This window comes from Haliaeetus albicilla, chromosome 2 (genome assembly GCF_947461875.1).
Source record: "Haliaeetus albicilla chromosome 2, bHalAlb1.1, whole genome shotgun sequence".
In the NCBI taxonomy this organism is placed as follows: domain Eukaryota; kingdom Metazoa; phylum Chordata; class Aves; order Accipitriformes; family Accipitridae; genus Haliaeetus; species Haliaeetus albicilla.
In genome coordinates, this window is record NC_091484.1 from 25,359,964 (window position 1) to 25,386,134 (window position 26,171).

Below are 26,171 nucleotides of genomic sequence, written 5' to 3' on the forward strand. Positions count from 1 at the left end.
CCACCCGGGGGCTTTCCCGCCTCGAGCGCGTGCGTGCGGGGCAGTGCGCAGGCGCGGGCTCCGCCCTTCCTTCCCCGCTGTAGCGGCGGCCGTTGCCAGTAGCGGCGGCGCGAGGGGCGCCGGAAGCGGAATTGCGGGAGAGCGGCGCACGTCCGCTGGTGGGAGTCATGGCGTCCGTGGTGCTGAGCGAGGCGGAGAAGCTCTACATCGTACATGGCATCCAGGTAGTCGACGGCGGCGCCGGGCGCCTTGCGTGAGGTCCCGCTAGCCTGGGGCGGCGTGGAGGCGGCAACCTCCGCCCCGGGGAGCGGGAAGTCATTCGGGCCAGCTCGGACGGGCCTGGCCGTGCTTGCGGCCGGTGGTAGCGTTGCCCTGCGAGACGTGGGGCAGGGCCCATCCCCGCCCCTCCGGGCTGGCGCCCTGTGTGTGGGAACAGGTTACAGTGTAGGTTGGGGAGGAGGGAGGGAGCTTTCCGTTACATGGTGTCTCGGGGCGAAACCTCCGAGGTAATAATCATCCAAGCACACTGAGAACGGAGCATCAGAAGAGAAAGCAGGCTGGCAACAGGACGTGGGTGTGTTTTTTCATTGCTTGACCTCTTCTTTCCCCCTCTTCCCTTGCCCTTTCTCAAGTTTTTGCCGTTGCATAGAGTTTCAGCCTGTTACTAAGCTCAGGAAGGGTGAGTGGACTGAGGAGGAGGAGTGAAGGACATGTGGGGAGAAATGCCAAAGATAAAAGGACTGTACTTTCTGCAGAGTACAGAAACTATCTTACTGCAGAGAACTCTACCTTTATGGGGATGAGCTGTATGGTATCTGAGGGTGCATAATATCTGGTTTTGAAATACAAACAGACGAAAGCATTTGGGAAGCTGGTGGGTTATTTTTGTCTGCTGGGTCGTAATTACATATATAAAAGCATAGAACTTGAGTATCCCAAGAAAGACCTGTGTTTTCAAGCCAAGACCTTTACACTTTTGCAGTCTGAAGCTCTCTTTTGGAATTGAAGGGACTTAGTGTAGCAGTTCATGTCTGTCTGCAGAGAGCTAGTTGTAAGCTCTAGGTAAATGAGAAGTAAATGGAAAAGCACAGTTGGTTCTGTTGTACTCTTAAGTGAACGTGATGAAACTATGAGCTGTTGGGTTTTTATCCTTTTTACTGCTGTGTTTGGCATAGGAAAAGGAAACTTTAACATCACATATTTTTTTTTCTTTTTTTACTTTTCATTACTGATTCCCTTAAGCACAATATATTGATTTTCATACTTAGGAGGACCTTCGTGTAGATGGTCGTGGCTGTGAAGACTACAGATGTGCAGAAGTAGAAACAGATGTTGTATCAAACACAAGTGGATCTGCAAGAGTAAAGCTGGTAGGTAAATTTCTTAGGGATTGTGTACTTTGCTGATGAAATTTCTGGTTTATGTGACTGGTTTTAAGATAAGCTGAGGCTATTTGTAGATGGATTTGTGTGTGTGTAATAACACATTTGTGTGTGTGTGTATAGCACTAACTGAAACTATGCATTAAGGAAATAATGACAGGATGTATAATTCATTCAGGCTGGCTTAACCTGCTTGATCTAGATGTACTGTGAAGTACCTGGACAGCCTTCAATCTGAACTAATCTAACATTTAATATTGGAAACTGAAATTGCTGTTGTGCTTAATACCTGGAAAAAATAATTCTATTCCTTTAGAGTGAGGCGAAACTACTTCTGGCATGTGTTGACTGTGAAGAAGATAAATATACTGTGCAATATTATAAAGGTTCTGTAGAAATAGCTGTTTCCAGAACCAGCATGATAGAAGTAGTCATTAAAAGTGTCTTTTTAACCTAGAGAAAGCTAATATGAATGGTAATTATCTGAAGAATCTTCTTGGGTTTAACATTGTCCTTCTAAAGCCTTTCCTTTTTTAAAAAAAAAACCTAAGGTTTAGTTTAAGTTCACTCTGATAGAATGAAACTGAAAGGTAGAAATGTCAGCTTACTGTAGGCATTTGAACTAAACGAGTAGTTCTGTGACTGTAATTCCAGTTGTGCAATATGTTTTTGTTTTCACAGGGACACACTGATATCTTGGTAGGTGTAAAAGCTGAAATGGGGACACCGAAGTTAGAGAAACCAGATGAAGGTTACCTGGAATTCTTTGTTGACTGGTTAGTATACTAGAAGAGAAGGAAATAGAAGTAATGTTTGGAATAAATGACTAATCAGATCTCACCATTCTTCTGAACTTTATACCTTCATTCCGCTAATCTCCTGTAAGGGTCTGAGTAATAGAAACAAGTTATTTTACTGTTTCAATAGTGGTGAATGTTCAGAAACTTTCTGCTGTTTGTGCAGACCCAAAATAAGTAAAACGACAGGAGTTAAAGAATGCAAACACATTAAATAAAACAATCCCAAATTATGTAGTATCACTGCAGCTAGAGGAGAGTAATGGTTCAATTACACATGCATTTAACATGACTTCATGACTACAATGTCAGTTGTCTTTTTTTACAATGATAAAATAGAGAAAATCTCTTTCAAAAATTAAGTATTCTGGAAGAAAGGAATTGACTGATACAGACTGTACTTTAACTGTACTTAAAGATTTGCTTACTTTCCCTGTGAAAGCAGTGGAAAATGTTTGAAGTGTGTTTTGTACAAATCTGTTTAAAAAAAGAAAAATCCTTGCTGCAAACTTCAGATGCAAAAATTAATTAGAAAATTTAGTTATATTTGTCAGTGAATCAGTATTTCATTAACTAAAATGGTATTTGTTTTTAATCTGTCGTGGTTTAACCCCAGCCAGCAACTAAGCACCACGCAGCCGCTCACTCACTCCCCCCCATCCAGTGGGATGGGGGAGAAGATCGGGAAAAGAAGTAAAACTCGTGGGTTGAGATAAGAACAGTTTAATAGAACAGAAAAGAAGAAACTAATAATGATAACACTAATAAAATGACAACAGTAGTAATAAAAGGATTGAAATGTACAAATGATGCGCAGGGCAATTGCTCACCACCCACCGACCGACACCCAGCCAGTCCCCGAGCGGCAATTCCCTGCCCCCCACTTCCCAGTTCCTAAACTAGATGGGACGTCACATGGTATGGAATACACTGTTGGCCAGTTTGGGTCAGGTGCCCTGGCTGGGCATGAGAAGCTGAAAAATCCTTGACTCTAGTCTAAACACTACTGAGCAACAACTGAAAACATCAGTGTTATCAACATTCTTCACATACTGAACTCAAAACATAGCACTGTACCAGCTACTAGGAAGACAGTTAACTCTATCCCAGCTGAAACCAGGACATAATCATATTCCTGGCTTTGTGCTACAAATGGACTATTGTTTAGCCTTACAGTCTTTGTAGTGCTTGAATTATGAAGGAAGCTGGAAGAAAACCGAGAGCTCTTTTTTTCAGGTTGCTCTGAGCTAGCATAGTGACATCTCAGTGTTATTCCAGACTGTCTGCTGTCTGAAACCACAGTACCCCTGTCTTGCAGACTTTCTAAAACTGTTCTTTATGAAATAACATGCTTTTGGAACCTCTTATAAAAGCCTTGGCACTGTCATGTTAGCTGTTTTGCAAGTGACCTTTATTTTTATTAAAAACAAAAAAAGTTGCTACTCTCACATTAAACCAATATACCATTAGTAAAGCTAAGGTATGAGAGCTACTAAATAAGTGTCTATCTGATAATCTTTCTGACCTAACTGACTAAATCTGCCTTAATGTTTGTATCTGTCTTGCATTATGCAGCCTTATCTAAGACTGCCTCTATACATCACGATGTACTAGTTAACTGTGGAAACTTACAGTTTGTAGACGGAAGGACTCACCTATGAAATAATGGTTTGTCTATGATTACTGTTCAAAAAATGTCAGACAGGAAGATGATCTTGTCAAATGGGGTCCTGCCATTAGAGGGGATCTGAGCTTGACTGCTTTATAAAACTCGTGTATGAAATACCCTAAATAGTACCCACTTGGTTCTGGTGGCTTCTATATGAAGAAATTCCACTGACAGCATGGACATTTCTTTACCAAAACAAGTGAGGATGTTGCAATTCTTGACACTTTTTTCATACGTACATAAATGTTAGAAAAACTTCAACTCATTAGTGTTAGGTTGTATTTTCTGTTAATCTCTGCTTCATAAAGAAGATGGAAGGGAGATATGCAGCAATATTGTGCAAGGTGGATCTTGTCAGTTCTAGAAATAGGTAATCCTTACTTTCTGTGACAACACAGACCAAAAGCCTAACTTTTAGAGAAGGGTCGTCACTTCTCACATGCTTGTGCCGCCAGGGACAGGCGACCTCTCGCCTCCAGAAAGATCCAAAAAACAAAATAAGCGGAGGCAGCTTGTTCTCTGTAAAGGGAAATGAGATATTGTCAGTATTCTCATGCTTTTCCAGTCTGCCACTGGGTGGTAGTAACTGAGCATAGCTGGATACACTGCACCTCCTGGTGAATTTCCTGTATGTTCCATTTGGCCTTTATATTGTTGAAACTAATAATAAAAACTCAGGCTGCAGTGTTTGCTATCTTAAAATGCTTATTTCTTGAAACCTTCATGGCTTCTTTTACTGCTGAAAATAATAACTTGCTGGATCATGTATATAATGCTCTGCCCCAAAATTTCATTTCTCTTCATTCTGCTCAGAGTCCTTAACCTAAAATCTGAGAAGCGCATTTAGTCCCATTTTGAGGCAGACTTCAATGCAAGGCTCTGGAAGAGATGATTTTTGGGGCACTGATTTGTGATACTAGAAATTAATTATCATAGACCAAGTCCATGTCCTATGTAATGTCCTTACTGCCCATCAGCACTGGAGAAGACGGTTGTCCTGGCCACTGATGTTGAAAGACTGCTGTGTCTGCTTTTCTCATGTTTGAGTTTTGGGGCTGTTATAATACTGACTTGTTGGGGGGGGGGGTGTTTTTTGACTGAAGCAAAGATTTATCATTTTCAGAGTGTAAGAAATAAATAAATAAAAAAACCAACCAGACATCCGAATTCCTTGAATGCATTAGGTTTTGTTTGTGGAATTAGGGAAGCAAGGAATAGATTTGCCCAAGTCTGGCCATCTGTTCCTCCACTTTGAAGGCCAGACATGCTTTTTTTCCAGCTGGGAGAGTGGGCCTATTTTTGACGCCTGCATAGGAATCTGGATCAGATAGGATCTTACATTTTATAGATGGAAAGCGGTTCTCCAAATTACGAGAGATGACAGTATTGCAAAACAGCCACATCAGCATGCTCTTAGGTGATCCTCAGATATTGTTCCATTGTGTTTTGTGGGGAAAATGTTAACTTAAAACAAATTTCAGTGCAGTCACTGAAAGTATCACTTGAATGGTGGCTGCAGGAAAGGAACTTTTCCTCCTCTCTCCTACCATAACCCATTATCGTGGCAACTCTTCTTTGCAGAGGCAAGAGGCAAACTCAGTAGTTTTGAAAGAATGAAATGCCTTTTACATTTTTTTAGGGTACTTCTGCCGTTAAAGATGTATTGTCTGTACTGGATGGGATCGAGCTCAGTTTTCAGAGAGAAACGCTATCTGATGCTTGAGCAAAACTGTTTCGAACTCTGTAAACAGATGTTCTTTTGAATGGCAAGTGTGGTAACAGTGCCTGACCAGGCAAAGACCTGAATCAGTAAATTCGTGTTGGTAGAGTTACCAGTTTGACTAGACTAAATTCAAACCCTTGTTAGCCCAATTCTTTATAGGGTCATGAACTTGAATATCATCATAATTATATTAACACAGTCAGACAGCATCTGGACCTGAATGCCGGTCTATCTATTTCTGGGACTGCCTTGGCAGTCCTGACGTGTCATAAACCTGTTGTCTCCTGGCTGCTTTCCGGAAGAGTGGAATATTAGTGAGGTGGTTAACTTAGTGCTGATTCTAAAGCAGTGAATCTGCCTTCTTGTTTTAAATGATTGTGTGTTTCCTTTGGTGCAAGAATAGAAATCTGGTATTGGTTGCTTGAAGTTAATACAGCTTTAAGTGAAGAATATCTCATGTGTAATGAAGTCCTTGTATATAAGGAAAATAGCTGTAAGCTTTTGTTCAATTAACTATTTTATGTCTGTTATGCTATAATCTACAATGTAATTCTATTAATGGCTTGAGCAATGGATGGGAAGTACTTAACTACTGTGAGAGAAAAGTTTTGGCTGGTAACAGCAAGGGTTTTGAAATTAAGTAGAAATCTGTGGTAGAAGCATCATTATGCTTTAGGAGGAGTCTTGATTGTTAGGCAATCTGATGCTGAAATGGTTTTGAAAGTCTTTAAAATTCCTTTCTGTTTGGGAGTAGAAATTCTGTGCTGTGCCTGGCCACTACTAAGTTCTTTCTGTGCTTCAAAAAACAGGGGGTTTGGCATTTTCTCTTGCTAGTGCCGGACAACCCCTTTTCAGACTTTACCAGTGTAAATTACTGCAGTAGTCTGTGAGCATTAGGTGGCAGTATTTACCATATAGTTATTATAATAGTACCATGCCTTACTTCTTTATTTCACTTTAATTGTAAGGAACTGAAGTGTTAAAATAATAATGGAATTAAGGTGCAGTGAAACTTGCAATGATATCTCAGTTGAGTCTTGTGTTCTTCCTACTCGCTGTCAAAGAAAGTGTCCATTTATAATTTAAAATATGACACTTGATAAAACTTGTGTTTAGAAATCATAATGAGGTATAGATTGAGGTTCGTATAACTCTTTTCAACTTACCATAAGAATCGTAGTGCTTGGGTAACTGCACTTTAAACAGAATGGTTTAAACAGAATGATCTAGTTAACTTGCGCAAAAGCTACTTCCATGGATGAGTGCTTGTGTAATACAACCTGAAGACCTGGCTCAGCATATTTCCAGAATTAAGTTATATTTAGATATGGTCCTATCTTATAAAATTGGTGTCTAATATTAATGCAACTGTGAATAATATTGTGTGTCACACTTGCAGTGCTTATTCATATAGCAAACATAGTCTGGAAGCATAGGTCAGTGCTTGATTGGTAGTAATTAATTTTTTTTTTTTGAAGATGTATAGTGCTGTCTGTTTATAGTAGCAGCAAATAACTTCTATAAAATCCAGTAGGTCTTCCTGGCATTCTGAGTTTTCATCAGTTCTGCAAAAGAACAAGTTGGGAGAATTACTGTGAGGTAATTCCTATAGGTAAGAATAATAATAGGTAATTATATGTGAGCTTATAGACTCTGCAGTCTTGTTGATAGAGCTGACTTGATGGTTTAAGTCATGCCTAGATAATGTGGATCTTTAGTTGTTGTTTTTTTAAAGTTGAAGGGATTATATTCCAAGACTTTGTTTTCTGCTGTATGTTCATATTCCTGTGGTGTGCCTGTTGGAAGAGCTAAGATTTTGTATCATCATATAAACACAAAACATACATGAGTCTTTGGCACTGGAAGATGCCCAGCCAGGAGAATACAAGGCTTTGCTATTGTAGATTTTGAACACACTGAATTGAAATCACTACTGTGGAACCACCTCCTTTCCTGTGCTCTGCAATGAGAAATTAATTTGGGGAAGGTGTGACTAAGTTCTTTAAAAACAAGATCTGCAATGTGTGCTACAGTTCCACTGCTTGAGAATGCTCTTGCCCTTGCTATAAACCAGAGGTTGGGTTCAGAATATTTGTTTATTATTTTGCTGTATATGCATCTCCGGACATTTCTGCTCTATTTCATTGTGACTTGGAGGCAGGGGTGTTCTGGCGGGGGGGGTTTGGGGAGGTTGGGTTTTTTTTTTTTCTTTTTGTAGGCCTGTTTTCCTTTATTGTTATAATTTTGTTCTTGGCTGTGTACAAGGCCCCAGCACCCAAGGACATTTCTCACATGACTGGTCATAAACAAAGTTTGTTATGTTGGAATCAGGGAGTGAAGACCACACACTTCTGTCAGATCCCTTCTGGAAAAAATGTTCTTTAGTTGCTGCTCTCCATAAGCTGCAGTTGCTGAAAATAATCATAGAATCATTTAGGTTGGAAAAGACCTTCAAGATCATCGAGTCCAACCATCAACCATGCCCACTAAAGCATGTTTTGGAGTACCTTGTGTACACGCTTTTTGAATACCTCCAGGGATGGTGACTCAGCCACTTCCCTGGGCAGCCCATTCCAATGTTTGACAACCTTCTCAGTAAAAAAAATTTTCCTAATATCTGACCTAAATCTCCCTTGCCTCAACTTGAGGCCATTTCCTCTTGTCCTATCTCCAGCCACCTGACAGAAGAGACCATCACCCACCTCACTACAACCTCCTTTCAGGTAGTTGTAGAGAGCGATAAGGTCTCCCCTCAGCCTCCTCTTCTCTAGACTAAACAGCCCCAGTTCCCTCAGCCGCTCTTCATAAGACTTGTGCTCCAGGCCCCTCACCAACTTGGTTGCCCTTCTCTGGACACGCTCCAGCAACTCAATGTCTTTCCTGTAGTGAGGGGCCCAAAACTGAACACAGCACTCGAGGTGCAGCCTCACCAGTGCCAAGTACAGGGGAACAGTCACCTCCCTGCTCCTGCTGGCCACACTATTTCTGATACTGGCTAAGATGCCATTGGCCTTCTTGGCCACCTGGGCACACTGCTGGCTCATATTCAGCCAGCTGTCAACCAGCACCCCCAGGTCTTTCTCTGCCGGGCAGCTTTCCAGCCACTCTTCCCCAAGCCTGTAGCGCTGCATGGGGTTGCTGTGACTGAAGTGCGGGGCCTGGCACTTGGTCTTGTTGAACTTCACACAATTGGCCTCGGCCCATTGATCCAGCCTGTCCAGATCTCTCTGTAGAGCCTTCCTACCCTCAAGCAGATCGACCCTGCCTCCCAACTTGGTGTTGTCTGCAGACTTGCTGAGGGTGCACTCGATCCCCTCATCCAAATCACTGATAAAGATATTAAACAGAACCGGCCCCAACACCGAGCCCTGGGGAACACCACTTGTGACCCACCACCAACTGGATTTCACCCCATTCACCACAACCCTCTGGGCTTGTCCATCCAGCCAATTTTTTACCCAGCGAAGAGTACACTCGTCCAAGCCATGAGATGCCAGCTTCTCAAGGAGTATGCCATGAGAGACAGTGTCAAAGGCCTTGCTGAAGTCGAGGTAGATAACATCCACAGCCTTTCCCTCATCCACTGAGTGGGTCACCTGGTCATAGAAGGAGATCAGGTTGGTCAAGCAGGACCTGCCTTTCGTAAACCCATGCTGACTGGGCCCAATCCCCTGCTTGTCCTGGACTTGCCATGTGAGTGCTCTCAAGACAAACTGTTCCATAACCTTCCCTGGTACTGATGTCAGGCTGACAGGCCTGTAGTTCCCCAGATCCTCCCTCTGACCCTTCTTGTAAATGGACATCACATTGGCAAGCCTCCAGTCCTCTGGGACCTCCCCCGTTGACCAGGATTGCTGATGGATGATGGAGAGTGGCTTGGCAAGCACCTCTGCCAGTTCCCTCAGTACTCTTGGATGGATCCCATCTGGTCCCATACATTTGTGAGTGTCCAGATGGTGTGGTAGATAACTATCTCCTCCTGGATTATGGGGGGTATATTCTGCTCTTCATCCTCGCCTTCCAGCTCAGGGGGCAGAGTACCCTGAGGATAACTGGTCTCACTATTAAAGACTGAGGCAAAGAAGACATTAAGTACCTCAGCCTTTTCCTCATCTCTGGTGGCAACGTTCCCTTCTGTATCCATTAAAGGATAGATATTCTCCTTGGCTCTCTTTTTACTGTTAACATATTTGTAAAAACATTTTTTGTCTCTTCCGACAGTGACTAGATTTAGTTCTAGCTGAGCTTTTGCCTTTCTAATTTCCTCTCTGTGTGACCTAACAAGATCCCTGTACTCTTCCCAAGTTGCCCACCCTTTCTTCCAGAGATGTTAAACTCTCCTTTTTTTCTTGACTCCTAGCAAAAGCTCCCTGTTCAGCTAGGCCGGTCGTTTTCCTCAGTGGTTCGACTTCCGGCACATGGGAATAGCCTGGTCCTGGGCCTTTAAGATTTCCTTCTTAAAGAATGTCCATCCCTCCTGGACCCCTTTGCCCTTCAGGACCGTCTCCCAAGGGAGTCTTTCAACCAGTGCCTCTAAGTGGCCAAAGTTTGCCCTCCAGAAGTCCATAGCAGTGGTTTTGCTAACCCCCTTTCTTGCCTCACCAAGAATTGAGAATTCTATCATTTCACGGTCGCTAAGCCCGGGACGGCCTCCAACTATCACACCTCCCACCAGTCCTTCCCTGTTCATAAACAGTAGGTCTAGCAAGGCTCCTCCCCTGGTTGGCTCACCTACCAGCTGTGTCAGGAAGTTATCTTCCACACACTCCAGGAACCTCCTAGATAGTTTACTCTCTGCTGTGTTGTATTTCCAGCAGATGTCTGGTAAGTTGAAGTTCCCCATGAGAACAAGGGCACACGATTCTGAGACTACTGCCAGCCGCTTGTAGAACGATTCATCCATCTCTTCAACCTGGTTGGGTGGTCTATAACAGACTCCCAGCACAATATCTGCCTTGTTGGCCTTCCCTCTCATCCTCACCCATAAGCACTCTACCTTGTCATCACAATTATGTAGCTCTGTACAGTCCAAACACTCCCTAATGTAGAGAGCCACCCGACCACCTCTTCTACTTTGCCTGTCCCTTCTGAAGAGCTTATAGCCATCCATTGCAGCACTCCAGTCACGGGAATTGTCCCCCATGTTTCCGTGATGGCGACTAAGTCATATCTATCCTGCTGCACAATGGCTTCCAGCTCCTCCTGTTTATTGCCCATGCTGTGTGCGTTGGCATAGATGCATTTGAGCTGGCCTATCGAATCCACCCCTAACATTGGCATGCTGCCCCCAGGCTCATCTCTGGTGCACCTAGTTTTATCCCTTACCCCCTTCAAACCTAGTTTAAAGACCTCTCTATGAGCCCTGCCATCTCACAAGCGAGGATTCTTTTACCCCTTTGAGATAGCTGGACACCATCTGTCGCTAGTAAGCCTGGTGCCGTGTAAACCTCCCCATGATCAAAAAACCCAGAATTCCACTGATGGCACCAGCCTCTGAGCCATGTATTAACCAGGTGTGTTTTCCTGTTCCTTTCAGTATATTTCCCTGCCACTGAAGGGATTGAGGAAAACACTACCTGTGCTCCCAATCCTTCCACTAATTGCCCCAGGCCCTCAAGTCCCTTTTGATTGCCTTTGGATTTCTCTCTGCAATCTCATCACTGCCAACCTGCACAGCCAGCAGTGGGTAATAATCAGAGGTCCAAACCAGACCAGGGAGCTCCCTGGTAATGTCTTTCACCCAGGCCCCAGGGAGGCAGTAGACTTCCCTGTGGGATGGGTCAGGTCTGCATATTGGGCCCTCTGTCCCCCTCAGAAGGGTATCGCCTATGACAATTACCCTCCTTTTTTCAGAGGCTGTGAGAATGCGTGGGGCTGCCTGACTGAGCCTAGGCACCTCCCTAGATAGGGGTTCATCTACACCCTGATCTTCATTGACCTGGTCCTCAAGTTCCAGAGCCCCATACCTGTTGTGTAGGGGCAACTGGGAAGGTGAGGGAGACTGGGAGGGGATTTGCCTGCCTCCCCAAGCAGGGAACTCTATCCATTCCCCTCTATGAGCTGCTGTCTGTAAGTGGCTTGATAGCAGAGAGTACACTCAATAAAGAAATTACCAATTAAGGTCAGGCAGTCATGTCACTTTAAAAAAAAAAAAAAGTGTATTCTACTTGTCAAGTTGTCACATCTTTCTCTTAGCCACTCTGTTATTAATTTAACATTCAACTCTTAACAGGCTGTCTTGTTAGCTGTTCCGAACTTAGTATTATTTTTGAAAGGGTTGAGGTGATAGATGATGAGAGTGCTTAAGAAATAATCCCAGAGAGAATTCACCAACTTTAATATTGTAACTTGGGAACTGAAGATAGTAATGGAATTTAAATAGTATCAGAGTTTGTAGCAAGATGTAGATATATTATCAGGATCAAGACATTTACTTACGCAAAATGCAAATAATTTCTTTACAGAGAGGATGCTTATTCTTGTACAAATAAATCCTTAGATATTTCTAATGCTTTATATTTAAGAAATGTTCTTGGGTATTGGCTGCTTCAGAAGTGAAAGTATTTTTTCTTTCTTTATCTAGTTCTGCAAATGCTACTCCTGAATTTGAAGGCCGAGGAGGAGAAGAACTTGGCACAGAGATAGCAAATACATTCTACAGAGTATTTAGCAGCGAGAGCAGTATAGACTTGAAATCACTTTGCATTAATCCCAGAGAGCACTGCTGGGTTCTCTATGTTGATGTATTGGTAAGTAAGGAAATTAAACTAAGATTCAAGGAGGTTTTTCAGGGTGCTGACTGACTTAGCATAACCATGTGTATTTTCATATAAAAAAAGCTTCTCATAATGTGATATAATGCTTCACAGCATGGATGGCCATTTTCTTGTGAATCTACCTGTAATAGTTAATCACTACTTCCAGCTTGCTCTTTTTCTGCTCTTCTTGATGCCACTGCTCCACTGCAGAGCTAATAAAAAACACTGAATACTCCAAATCTGTCACAGATAAAAATCAGTGATCGAAGAAATTGCCACTAAAGTCGACTAAACGTTTTTCCAAGCTAGGTATAACAACAAATGTATTGTTCTAATGAATGTAAGTTAGCGTGGGTGTATGTTAGCCCTAACATAACTGTCCATCCTGTTTGCACTATTACCAGTACTAATTCAGTAAGGTAACGTTTGGCCTAGGCATTTTTTTGATGAAAGTTGTATACATATATTGAATGTAGAAGAGAAACTGAATATTTGTTCCCATTAAAAAATGGAAACTGAATTTTGTACATGTAAATCTTGTGCATGCAGCAGCTCAATTTCCAAACTATGCTGTATTTAAAGCACTCTGTTGTGGGAATTTAATGGAAGTCTGCAAGTCAGACTCTCCTGAGCTTTATTTCCAATTCTTACTGGTCCAAAGTTGAGTTTCTACTTGTCAAATTTGTAACTGAAAATATGTTGAGGGGTCTTACTCACAGGAATCCATTAATGTCTATGAAATGATTTGCAAAATGTTAAGCTGTATTACCAAAAAAATTAAATACAGAGTTTTGTTAAACAAAACAGGAACATTTAGACTAAGACCTAAATAAATGTGAAAATTAGTCCATTAGGTGTTTAAAAAGCAGGTCATTACTTGATTCTTCCTGGACAAATTTGTTGATTGTCCACAGCTACAGAGAAAAACAGCCTTAGTATTTTTATGCTACTAGTTGTATCAGAATTATGAATGTCAAAACCTATGTTATGAGATGAATTTTATGTTTATCTTTGTTTACAGTGCCAGTAAAGAATCTGTTGTAGGTTCATAATTAGGACTCTAACTTGTTGAGTCTTTTTAATGTCATATTCTGCCGGGATTATGTGTGTGAGCCACTGAAGAGCTGCTGGTACATTTACAACAAGATACTGTTAATGTTATTCTGTACCCCCCTCTTTTTTTTTTTTTTTTTTTCCTCCTCCCACCCCAGGCCTCTGTATTTTCACATTTTCCAGGTACTTGTACTATTTCCTTTCCAAATAGAAGACACGTATAATGTGATAGTTCATACTTAATGTAGGTGCCTGATAACCTATGGATTTTCCTGAAGCTGATCTTGTTGAATCATTCCTATAGAATTCTAATAATACATGCTAATATAAGGTACAAGTCATATTATTCATCATTTGAGGGAGTCAGATTCTAAATATAATAACAGTACTTACTGAGAGTCCTTTGGATGATGTTTTCCTTCAGAATTCCTGGAAATTGTTTGCATTCATGTTTGTGTTGTATAGTTAAGTTAGAGTGGAAAAAAAAAGCCTTAAATCTGTCATAAGCCTGAAAATACCGGTATCTTGTGGTCAGGTGGGAAGGTACTTGTTTTCAAGTCCCTCATTCCGAAAGACAAAAACCCAGAAAGAATGTTAGAAACCTGGAGATACTCCATTGCTATGTAATTTAGCCATGTGCACTTTGATCGAAGCATCTATATTCACCTCTTATCTGTAAACAAAATTTGAGATATGCAACCTCAAAAGAAAAAATAGTATATTTTGCATAGTCATGCAGATTATTGATTAAAAACATCTCTCAAATATTTCCTAGTCGTCAGTGTACTTGGGAGGTACTATAATTGTGTACAGTCAGACTGGAAAGAAAATAACTTCAACTATACACACCACAAAGATGCAGACATATGGACACATATAGATATATGCCAAAGATCAAGAATATATACCTTGACCTTTCAAAATACATGCATTCTTTCTTAATAATAGAAGGCGCTCCACTTCTAGAGTAGCTCATGAATGTGGAGATAATCGGGACTACATAACTATAAGCCTGTTCTCACCCTCTCTGCCTTTCCCTCAATTTCTTTCACCTTCTAAGTCATTGATGTCAGAAATAAGCATTTAGGCATTTTTGAGGGTGTTTTTGATACATGTATAACCTTCTCCACATAATTTGCCTCAGCAGCCTGCCGTGCTGAGCAGGGAGAATCAAAGTGTGCAATCTCTTTTCATTCCCTACTCAATCACAGTGCATTCTGTGTTGGGGGCGTGCATTAGGTTCTGTTGAAATTTTAGCAATTCACTACTGAGCATCCCTTGGAGGATTTCCTCATCGTTTTTGTGTGTCCCCCGCCCAGTTTGGAAAAAGAACCCCCAGTAGGAATCAGTCCTTTTGGAGGAAAAACTTTGAATAAGGCAAGGTCTACAATGTTTTCTCTTTTTTCCCCACTCCCAATCACTTTTTCACTTGTGTATCAGTAAATTAAAAGCAGTCCTTTGTAAAGACGCCTTTGTTTCCCACAACTCACAGTTGTGCAGACTTTCTTAGCCCTTAAAAAAAGGGGCGCGGGGGCAGGGGCACAGATCTCAGTACAAGGTGCTTCAGCCGAGAAGAGAGTGTTCATTTCTTTTTGGAGGAATTGTTGCACCATGCTTGATACAGGCTGTGTTCATCGCCTGTAGGCGCCACTGTAATACAGATAAGGCTTTAGAATAGCAGCCTGAACATAAGCCTAGCAACAGTACAGGCACATCCCATTATTGTGTTTTAATAAGAAAGACATTGTGGGGCTTATTGAGTTATCCAGTAAAATCCAATAATGACTGACAGTGGCAAGTTAACCTCTTTGTATCCAGCAGCTGTTTGCAAAGAAATAATCTGATCACCTTTGTATTTAGCTTTCTATCCCAACTTTTTGTCATTCTTTTTACACAGTTCAGTCTGTCTTCATAAAAATAAATTGTCTTTCCAGAATGTCTGATTTATGATTTGCTCCCAGTGCAGGAGTTTATCTCATTCTTAAATAGATTTTGAAGAGCAATCAACGCGATCAGTGTTGCAAAACTTGTTTTGCTGTCATCATACAGCATAGATTGATGTAATGGAGAGGCATCCATATGTTCTCACTGAAGTAGTTTCAAATGCTTGCTGGGGATTTGTGTGTTCATAGACTAGTACTGGCAGCTGTGAGCGGAGCTTGTCAGAGAGCTAATGCTAGACTATGGCCAAATACATCTTTGAGTTGTCTGTTAGCCTGCAGAAGATATTAGTGGTTATGGGAGACCTGCCTTTTTATCTAGTCCGCAGTGCTGTTCTTCTCTTTGTTCTTCTGATCTTCATGGGAAAAAGCTAAGCTAGACTCCCTCCACACACTTGATAGTATTCAAATGATAGTATTATCAACAAGTAGACTTTGACATCAGGATTTCCTTAGATCTTTTTCAGCTACAAGACAAACCAGCTGATGACTCCTTTTCCATAAAGAATAGAGAAAAAATCATGATGTGCCTTCATAACTATACCTTTTATAACTAGCTTTTCATACCATGTTCTAGGTGACAGTTTGCATCACTTCTTTGAAAACAATTCTACCAATTGGGTTTGTCCAGCTGATATTTAAAAAAGACACCTCTTTGAAATAAAGTATAGAAAATGGATTGGCTTGATTTAACATTAAAGAATGAATGTGGTGAGTTTATAAAAAGTATTCGGGTCATAGCCTAGTTTGGAGCCTTAGCACAAGAAGAGTAAGAACAGCGGTGGTTTCATTTCAGCTTCTATTATTAAATGTTATCATTAATTTTATTATGAAGTATGTTAACTCTTCTATGTTATATGTATAATACAGTTAGCTGAAATCTTAATTTCCAATCTGTTCTTTCTTTTCATAGATAGGCTTGAAAGACAACTTTGGTTTTTAAAAACCTGTTCTGGTTCTTAATTTTGTGCCTTTTCAAGTAGATTTAAGTAAAATAAAGACTCGGTTTAAAGGCACTAGCCTGATGTGCTTTTAAAGAGATTCTTTTTTTCCTCTCCAGTTATTGGAATGTGGTGGCAACCTCTTTGATGCAATCTCTATCGCAGTGAAGGCAGCTCTCTTTAACACAAGGTAAAGCACAGATCTCATTTCATGTGAGTGAAAGTGGTACGGGAAGTAGAAGAGAAGTACTCTCTGGGAGCTAAGCATTTTTAATGCTTCATTATTTAAACAAGAAATATCCAAGGCAACTTGCATTCAGATACAAGGCAGTCCATTTGCATGCAGGCAACATGAACTAATGATTTTAATAATTAAGTATCATATTGCATTATATGCACAATCAGGCTTACTATATAACTTTTGTTCTGTAGCGAGATCCAGAAAAAATTGTCTTGACCTTATGGTTTTGTTGCAAGTAGTTGGAGGCCTTTGTGTTGATGCCTTGTGGGTTTAAACTAAGAAGTATTTACTGATATGTGATTCTCCTGAATAAGAAGCCCTCTGTCAATGTGACTACTAATTTGTAACTAGCCCTGATTTGCTACTGCTGATGTTCTTTCCCATTAACTGTTAGTCTAGAGGCTTTTTTAAAACTAAGAGGAAAAATGGTGGGGAGAGATCATGGGGAGGGGGAAAAGATATGTCTTTAAAAGAACTTTGCCCCGTATGTTTTAATTCAAAGAGTGGAAGAACAGAATCTAGTAGAATGAATGATGCAAGTGCTCTGTGTGTGTTTTAATGTTAACATTCAATATTTTTTCTAATGTTTTTATCTTCTTTATCTATAGGTGAAAGGGAATACAGAGTTTTGTAGCACCTTTTAGAAAGAAAGTGGTGAATGGCTTTGCTAAAAAACTTATGTAGTAAAAGTAGCTGGAAGAGGTGCAAAAGTTAGACTCTTAAAGCATAAATGTTTTAAAAGTGGATCTCAAATTGTTCCTCGGCTGTAGATCTGCTAAAGTCACTGGTATAGTTCTGGCTTATTCATCAGGGAATCAGCGCACAGTACTAGAGCTGGAAAAGTACGTGCAAGAAGAGGAGGAGAAAAATGCTTTTGAAGAGAGGTGGTATATCAGGTTATAAACACTTTAAAAGGGAATAAGGGGAGAATCCATCTCAGACTACAACTTGTATGTATTGCTGAGAAATTTCCCTTGTTAATCAAGTTCTCAACAATAACTTTTAACAGTATATTGTTTTTGTAGCATTAAGAAGTACTGTCACAAACATAATGGCTCACAAAAGAGTTGACAGTACACTGAAGGGAAGAAATGTCTATGTCTCTGTGTGTGAGCTGCCAGGATGTAAAAGTCGTATAGTTAAGAGTTGCTCCCATGAGAGTTGTTTTACAGATCCAAGGCATGTACTTTATTTACAAGATAACTATCTTTTTTCTTATTTCAACCAGAATCCTAGTTCTGAATAAAGAGGGCAGATCATACAAAAAGTAATTAAAATAAATAAATAAATACAAGAACATATGTTACTTTGGGCAACATGGAGGGTGTAATTGTTTTAATGATTCTGCTTTATTTTTATTCTTCTGACAACTGTATCCTTCATATAATCTTTAATCTGTGGGCAAGCATTCACAGTCTTGTGGAAGTCGGATATCAAATGAAAATGTGGTACAGTATGCTATAATGCAGAGCCTGTTGATTTCTTACCTGTGAAAACCCTGTTATTGATTTGAGTGGGGAATATTAGTTCATCTAATCTCATATGAGCTCAGAAAGTCAAGAGGTGAAATTCAAAGTGAAAACCTGTTGTCCTCATTCACTATTCCTCTCCCTTTCCCTTGGTATCTACTAAGTTTTCCTTGGATTGACACAAGGTTGTTTAGAGTAGCTGCCCACTCTCCATAAAATATTATTGTCTAAGCAAGACAAGACGTCAGTCTGAAGATCACTTCAGATTAAGTGTTCTGAACTTCTCGTGACATGTGTGTCCCTCTGAGTCTTACTTGCCTTTCATAATCTGTTTACAACCAGGTTTCTGTTTTAAGTGTTTTCAGATCTTTGTCAGCCTTGACTGCAGCCTTGGAATGAAGAGTAGGGAGCTCAAGCTGCTGTTTTTTCTTTGAAGCTACAAATTTTTAGATATTCAGATAGGCATTTGAAAACCTCATCTTCATCCTTAAAATCTTGCTCTAACCATTTTTATAATAGCTATGGACACATTTTTCTTTAGGGCTAAGTAAATCCAAAATTGAAACTTAAGGAATTTCACGTAAGAATTCTGGGATTTAAGTCCTTTGTATGTCTGGCTTGACTCATTGTATCCCCTTCAGGCATGGGACAATGACAATACGACTGTTTTAGGGGGAACATTTACTTCTCAGAGTTTTGTATTGTTCATTGTGTTCTAAAAATTATATCAATATCATGTGCAAAATATAGCAGATATCAAACTTTCTTTTCAACTGTGTCTACAGGGTGCTTAAGGCTCAATCCATGATGGAAGTAGATATTGCAAAATGTGCAAGTAGCTACTGTGTCAGGACTTAGCATTAAAGTTGATCCTGTGGAATGTGCCTACTTGCAACCAGGGCAACAAACTAGGCAAGTTACAAAAGCTATAGAGTTTATAACACAATAGCCTTGCAGATGTCATGTTTTTTGTGCTGGGCAGCGTGGTAGAGGCAGAACCGATGCCTGCTTGCAAGGGTAGAACTGGTTTTGCAGTTGTGAAATCTGGGTCTGCAGCATACAGAAAAGAGAGAGAGAGCATTGTTATGTGACTAAGTCCTGCTGTACAGATCCCTCCCGTGATTAGTTGCAGGAATTAAAACAGAAAAATAAAAGTTGCCAAATATACATGTACAGCTAGTTCTTAAGATAAATCTTCACAAGCTGGGAGAGGAAATCTCCAGTTTTCTGGAAGTGCTTCATGCTACACTCTCTTTGCCTAGTTTTTGTGCGTATATACCCCGTTTTTATGCAACTGTGATGGTTGTATCTGATCAACTGTCTTTTTGCCTCTGCAGTAGTTTTAATTTGTACCTCTGTCATCTGTGCTTGGCCAAAACAGCTCCTTACAGGCATTTTTCAGGTATTCATTCTGGCAACTTCTTCTTGCAGACCAAACATTGCTCTGGTTTCTTAGCTGGTTTAGGATGGAGTTAAAAATTGCTTAAACTCACAGATTTTCTTGAAATCTTCCTTCTTTTTTTAAACACTGCTCTGGCATGTACACTTCTTGTCTAGGCTGTTGTCCAATGTTGTCCATTGGCCTTTGTAGCTTGAAGGTTAGTCACCTTGTGCCTTTATTCCATCAATTTTTAATGGATTATTTTTAACTTGAAAATAGGATTTGATGCATTTCCAATGAGTTGCAAAGCATTTTGAGTTCCATTTCAAGAAAAAGTACACATTGCAGTTGTTCTGCTTACTGAAAGTTTTAGTTTTAGTTTGGCTCAGGCCAGTGTTCTTGTAGGGAATTTGTTCTCACTGAAGCAGGGTTGGCTGTTGTGAAGTACTCACCTCTACGACTCTTAGCCACAAATAACTAAAATACTATTCCAGGAAACAACAAAAATCGCTTTGTGTTGATGGGGGAAATGTTCACTAAATCAGTTCCTATCTGCTTCTATTTTAAAAGAGATATGGTACAGAATGCGTAAAAGAATGTAACCTCCAGAGTCTAGTTATAACACACAACGCTACTGTAAAAGTACTAATATAAAAACAGATTGTGGTTACATTCCACATGGTTACTGAAGTTAGCTTTCTAGGGACGTCTTGAAGTATTTTATGTTTTCAAATGCAAATGTGTGAAAGTGAGAGTACTATGGTTGAGCTGTGTGTAGGTTTTACTGGCCAGTAAAGCACAGTCTCTCAGTCAGTACTCCATCCTAGTGGGCACCTGAATAAATGAGGGTATATAAGATGTTGACGTTCTTGGTGGCTTGAGATACCATCTTCTACTAAATTGTTTTAAATGACTTTATTCATTATGCTAAGAAAACTGCACTAAATCATCCTGTAAAACTCCCATTAAATGGCTAGTACAGATACAATATACATACTTGTGATACTTCTTATAGTATAAGGAGCCTGTCTAGCTCATTTGTGAAAGAGCTCATCACTCACAATATCTGTCCTTAGAACAGCAGAGTCTTCTGGCTTCTTAAAGAATGAGAATATCTTGTCAATCTTCCCATCTTGGTAAAGAGAAAGGATTTTACTAATGTCATCTTTTCCCTTTACCCCAAGGCTCCTTAGTTAGTGTCAGTCTTTCCTGAGCAGCCTTAATACTTGTATTTGCTACTGATGTTGCAGCTTCGCCAAGCTATGCAATTGCTGTAATTCTGACAACTTTACTGTTGTCTGCAAGGTTGGGAACCACAGTACAAAAGGTTTCAGTCTTGGTAATTTCTCTCCTGTACATCCAGGCAGATGTACAAAGAATTGTTCAGAACTGATTCATGCAAATGCCAAAAGAATCTCTCCCCATATATTAGTGTAGAAAGCAGTTCAAATTCTAATGGTTTGAATGATTTAAATATGATGATCTTATCCTAAATATCTTCCCTCTTACAATGTTTTCTTCCTAGTGTCAGTGAGTGAGTTGTTAATACAGTTGATAACATTCTGGATTTTTTTTGTAAACATTTAGCCTCATTTAGAGGAAAGGGCACTTCCTGTACGGCTCTATGACAACTGTATTTGTTATCTGTTCTGGCAATGATTTTGCACATTTTGTTTCCACAGAATACCCAAAGTGCGTGTTCTGGAGGATGAAGAAGGCTCCAAAGAGATTGAGCTGTCTGATGACCCTTATGATTGTATTCGACTTAATGTGGATGATGTGCCCTGCATCGTCACACTAAGCAAGGTAAGCCTGACAAATTTCTGACCTTCTACCTAGAGACTTCAGTTTCTATTAACTTCACCTGCTGTTTATTTTCTCCCCTAGAGATAAAACTTGTGTTACAGAAATGGTCAATGTCCACTATGTATATAGTTGCTCATCTTTGGCCTCCTAATTAAGAACTTTTACTGAATAAGGTGGGGTTTTTTTCCACCTCTGACTTGCAGGTTTCTACTTGATGCATTCTTAAAATGCATCTTCTTGCATGCAGAAGAGTTGTTTATTACTTTTTGTCTACTCCTTGCTCAACATCCAGAGCAGCAGATACTTCAATATGTTAAAACAAATGGTCATTGTTGTGAGGCGCAAAGGTTGTGTGATCTGCCTGGAGTTACACAATGAGTATTTGTTTCTGGGAACAGAACTCCATTTTCATGGGTGCAATACTGTCCTTTCCTTTCAAACAGGTTTTTGTTTTCCTTTTCCACATAGAGCACACAGCTAGCACAGTTGATTTGCTGGATGCTGCATTTTCCATTGCAAGAGTTAGTGATTTATTTAGTTACCTGCAAGTTTGTTTGACATTTCTTTTAAGTAAGTTGCATAAATAGTAGAAAGGCCATCACTGAAGTGGGGGCTCACCTGAGTCTTGGGATGTGTAATTTTCACATAGGAGGGAAGAAGGTCCATGCTTGGAGTTGCGGGGAAAGGGGAATATGGAGTTTCATATAGATGAAAGGACAGTCAGAGAGGAAAACCCTATGAAATAGTCACATGATTATCTCACATCTCTTATGTATGTACACACAATCTGGGGTCAGAGGCTGTTGAAATACTGTGCTGTCAGGTCAGTCTCTGACCACCACTAAAGGCCACACGATATTAGGATGGGAGGCTGTAGATAACTAACAGAGCTACCACTCAGTTTAACTTCTTAATGAAGAGCTTAGACAACTGCAAAACAGTATGTAATTTTGTCACTAACTTACAGATTGGATATAGGCATGTGGTGGATGCTACCCTTCAGGAAGAAGCCTGTTCTTTGGCCAGCCTGCTTATTTCTGTGACCAGTAAAGGTGCCCTCACTTCAATGAAGAAAGTGGGGAAGGGTAGCCTGGATCCTGAGAGTATTTTTGAAATGATGGAGGTAAGGAGTTTTAAGCAGTTACTGTCTTGGATGATACTGGATGAGCTGGAACTTGGGTATATGAAAAGCTGCAGTAAGGACTTCAAGAGCAGAGATCTTGGTGCTTTGATTAGGTGCACAAGAGACTTACTGAAGGTTACAGACAGTTCCTTTGAAATGAATGGATGTTACCTAAACTTTAAAAGCCTGAAATTTATGGTACTCACATTTGTTTCAGTCAAGTACTTCACAGCTGTAAGACTGTAAAGCTTAAGTTGATAAACTTTGAGAGTATTTTTAAAGAACATGTTCCCTCTCTCATTGTTTCCTTTAAAGACTGAAAGAGCAAAACTTCTAACATGGTAAAGTCCCTATAGAAGTAGAGATGGTACTTTGAATTGCTAGTGCATGGTGTTCTCTTCTAGCACAACTCATTTGGTTTGTGATAAGCTGACTGTTCTTATCTTACTGTTGTTTTTCTTCAGTCCTTTATTGGGTTTCTGATCTGTCCCTACTCCATGAAAATACTAGTATTTGGATGTTGTTCACATCCACATAAGAATTCCATTTTAAACCTTTCTTCAGGCTCTTCTTAAATCTGTTCTCCAGTATAAATTCTCATGCCTGGGTTTGACCTTCAGCATGAGAAAGAAATGGGTTTTGAACTTGGAGTCAGAATGAAAATTAAATACTTCAAACTGGCTCTGTTTCCTAGAAATCCAGAACTAATTTCAGCATGGCTGTAGTGAGGAATGCAGATATTGGAGCCAAGTTTGAAAACAGTTGGTCTCAACTGGAAATTACATGCTGAGTATATATGGCACTTCACTGTTTCATGACATCAATCCAGAGTGCTAATCTTGGTGGTACCAGTGGGCTTTTTATGTGCATTCAAAGATGTCACTTACCTCCCTTATCTGGATAGAGAGGTGTTATCTCTAATCTAGCATCCTAAAGAAACCAAACTTCCCATGAGCATCTGATGTGTCTTCCTTGATGGATTTTGAGTCCAGTTCTAACTAAATGTCATAGAAGGTTGAGGTTTTGGGTCTAGGGCTGTTACAAAGAGATGGGTGCTTAAGTCAGATACAGGTTCATGATAGAAGCTGGCCTCCATGCAAATTATCTTCACAAAGCTTTGACCGAAGCCTCTGTTTTGATAACCAATTTCGCTCTACATTGAGCCCTAAATAGGAAATGAACTTCTGCAGTTCCATTGTATAGCCTACCCCCAAAGACTGTGCTTGGGATTATGTAATGATCATCTAAACACTAATCAGAGATGCGTATGGAAGGTAATAATGGAAAATCTTCAAACCATCCTACTCTTCTTAAGAGCTTTAGTGAACTTGTCACTACTTGTTGGTGCAAGGAGTTAAAAGCTTAAGCTCATCACCCCGGGAGTTGTGCTGTCTCTCACTTGCTTTGGAAGAAATCTTCCCTCCTGGGTGGTGAGCAGTTTGAAGGCGTGAGGGATAAAGCTGATCGGAAGAAACCAAGATGTTGTCTAGGAGGTCAGAGATTATCTGTTTGGCCCTGCCTCAAACTCAGCTGCCTGACTAGGATACCAAGAAAAACAAAAAGGCCTGGGAATGTCCAGTGGAAGAGCTGCATAGCCCTTGCTTGACACCTCCATTCCCTTATGATTTGGCTGCAGGTCAGAGAGTGTTCAGCTTTCCCTGCCTGGTAGCGAACAGATGTTGTAGGACTTATCTCTTAGGAAGACAGCTTTACGGGAAAGTTTTGGGAAGCTGCTAGCATTAGGCTTTTTTTTTACTGAGTTTATGATCCAACCCATAAGAGAGGCAAGCAGGAGTAAGAACAGTGTTGTGTCAATACCAAAGCTCTGCACAGTTCCCATTGACTTTGACCTGGTGTGAGTGGTGTTGTCTTACATTTGAGGAGAATGCAAAAACTCTGTCACCCCTCAGGACTCCGGACTGCTGCTGTGATCTTTGTCCCACTGCAGAGCTGTAAAAATTCTTGTGTGTGCCCCCCCTAATTTACCGTCACTCATAGTGTCTAGCATTGACAGCTACCCTGCTGCATCAAAGCTCTTCCCAGATTTCATTTGGTACTATGGGCCATGTTCTGTCACCTCACTCTTTGATTAGAAATGTACCTTATTTTAAGGTTTGTGTGCCCACAATATTGGCAACTGTCATCAACAGGTGAAAGAGAGCTTTGCGGTCAGCTGTATGGCAGGCATAGGCTTCATTGCATAGATCAGGACCTAGTAAACTCAGTTTAATATAATCTGTCTTTGGCTCTTTTGGGACAGGTAGGCTCTCTTCATCTCTGAATGGAGTCAGTATTTCAGGTCATTTAGAGAAACCCTGGGAAAGCTCTAATAGGCACCACTGCTTTAAGATCTTTATTTCAGCATTGCCCAATGTTTCCCTGTCCTGCAGCTTCCACAGATACAATTGTGCATGTGAGAAGAGTAGAGGCTGGTATCAGAGCTAATCCTGGTGGTTTTCCACTGCTGGAGTTTATTTCTGTAAAGAAAACCTTCTGTTAACTCCTTTAAGGTCCTTGGACAGTACAGAATTGCACATCATAATGAAGGATCTGCACACAGACTGACTTGGTGACGCAGCCAGTGTGCATTTTGGGCTTCTTTGGCCACATGACAGGGTGTTGAGCTGGTCTAAATTCAACCTGCTGATTCTGAGCACATTCAGAAGAGTTTACTGAACTTTGTATTAGTAGGCTGCTTTGCTGGTCAGGTATCTCATGTCCTCTGGCAGCTAACGTTGCTGCTTACTGCATGTGCTGGCTAATTTGAATGTGTGCTTGTGCCTGATGTGAATTTAATTTATATTCCTGGGTGATCCAGCGGTGCACAGATCCGGTATTAATGATCATGGAATGTTTCTCTAATGAATGGGAGCACTGCCTTTATGTGTACATTTTTCCAAAACTTAATCAAATTAAAATGAAACTTCCACCACCATTATTTTTCTTAATTAAAAGCATATTTTTATTATACCAGCTGGTGTATATTAATCATTAAAGGGAAAATGCTTGTCAAAAGGAAGTGTTCCGTGAGAGTCGTCTTCCTGCTAATAAGCATATGTCTCAGATTTGTTTTGCTTTCTTTGCATTGCAGACGGGAAGAAGAGTAGGCAAGTCATTGCACATAGCCCTTCAGAAGATTTTGGATGAAGAAGAGAGTTTGGGGACCTCACGGCAGAAAGTTGGATTTCTAGGATGAGTTTTTATTAAATGTTCAAAACTGGTTTTAATTGGTTGTGCAATCTTGTCAGTTTGTATATAGAAAAAGGATATTTTCTTGTTCCAGTACCTTTATCATTCTGGCTAAGAGGCTTTTAAAATGTTACTGAGCGTAAAGAAAGCTACAGTTAAATGTGAATAAGCAAATTTGAGATGCTTTCCATATGGGTAACTGTCCGCACCTAGGAAGTGCACCAGCAGCAATTGATGCAATTGCCTGGGAAGTCTTGGGTCTGTTTTCAGCAGTGACCAGTGTAGGTTCCACTTAATTCTGTTTCCATGTGTTCCACTTCTGCAGACCAGCTGCTGTGTTCTAGAGCATACATGGGTTTGTCCTCGGTGTGGTACAAGCCAGGTTTTGGGCCTCTTGAAATTTTTTTTTGTTCACCAGCCAGATGAGAACAGCACTTGGGGGATATCTTCCTTCAAATTATCTTACTTTTCTTTGAATAAAGTGTGGTTAGATTTTACTACAAATACAACATGGTCCCAAGTTTCCAATTCATATTTTAAACCAAGATTTCTTTGCTCACTAGAGCTCTGCCTATCCCTTTTGCCAACAGGCACAATAGTAATCTAGCCAAAACCTCTCACGTTGGCTAAGGCGGGGGGGCATGGCTAAGGTAGAAGGGAAAATAAATTAATTTTTAAGAGTTTGATAACTCAGCTGGA

At 40.5% G+C, this 26,171-nt stretch overlaps 1 protein-coding gene across 1 annotated transcript; it reads left to right on the top strand.

Moving 5' to 3' along the window:
• Positions 1-60: 60 nt before the first annotated feature.
• On the top strand, positions 61-25,510 carry EXOSC7 (exosome component 7). The gene is made up of 8 exons (XM_069811140.1): positions 61-224; positions 1,269-1,370; positions 2,064-2,158; positions 12,155-12,320; positions 16,383-16,453; positions 21,037-21,160; positions 22,128-22,283; positions 25,375-25,510. The coding sequence occupies exons 1-8, from the start codon at positions 168-170 to the stop codon at positions 25,477-25,479; spliced, it is 876 nt and encodes a 291-aa protein (XP_069667241.1). The 5' UTR covers positions 61-167; the 3' UTR covers positions 25,480-25,510.
• Positions 25,511-26,171: the final 661 nt, after the last annotated feature.

Coding starts and splice junctions, on each gene's coding strand:
- EXOSC7 (XM_069811140.1), top strand. CDS start 168: ATGGCGTCCGTGGTGCTGAGCGAGGCGGAGAAGCTCTACATCGTACAT. Junction 16,454..21,036: donor GCAGCTCTCTTTAACACAAG/GTAAAGCACAGA, acceptor TTGTTTCCACAG/AATACCCAAAGTGCGTGTTC. Junction 22,284..25,374: donor GTATTTTTGAAATGATGGAG/GTAAGGAGTTTT, acceptor TTTGCATTGCAG/ACGGGAAGAAGAGTAGGCAA.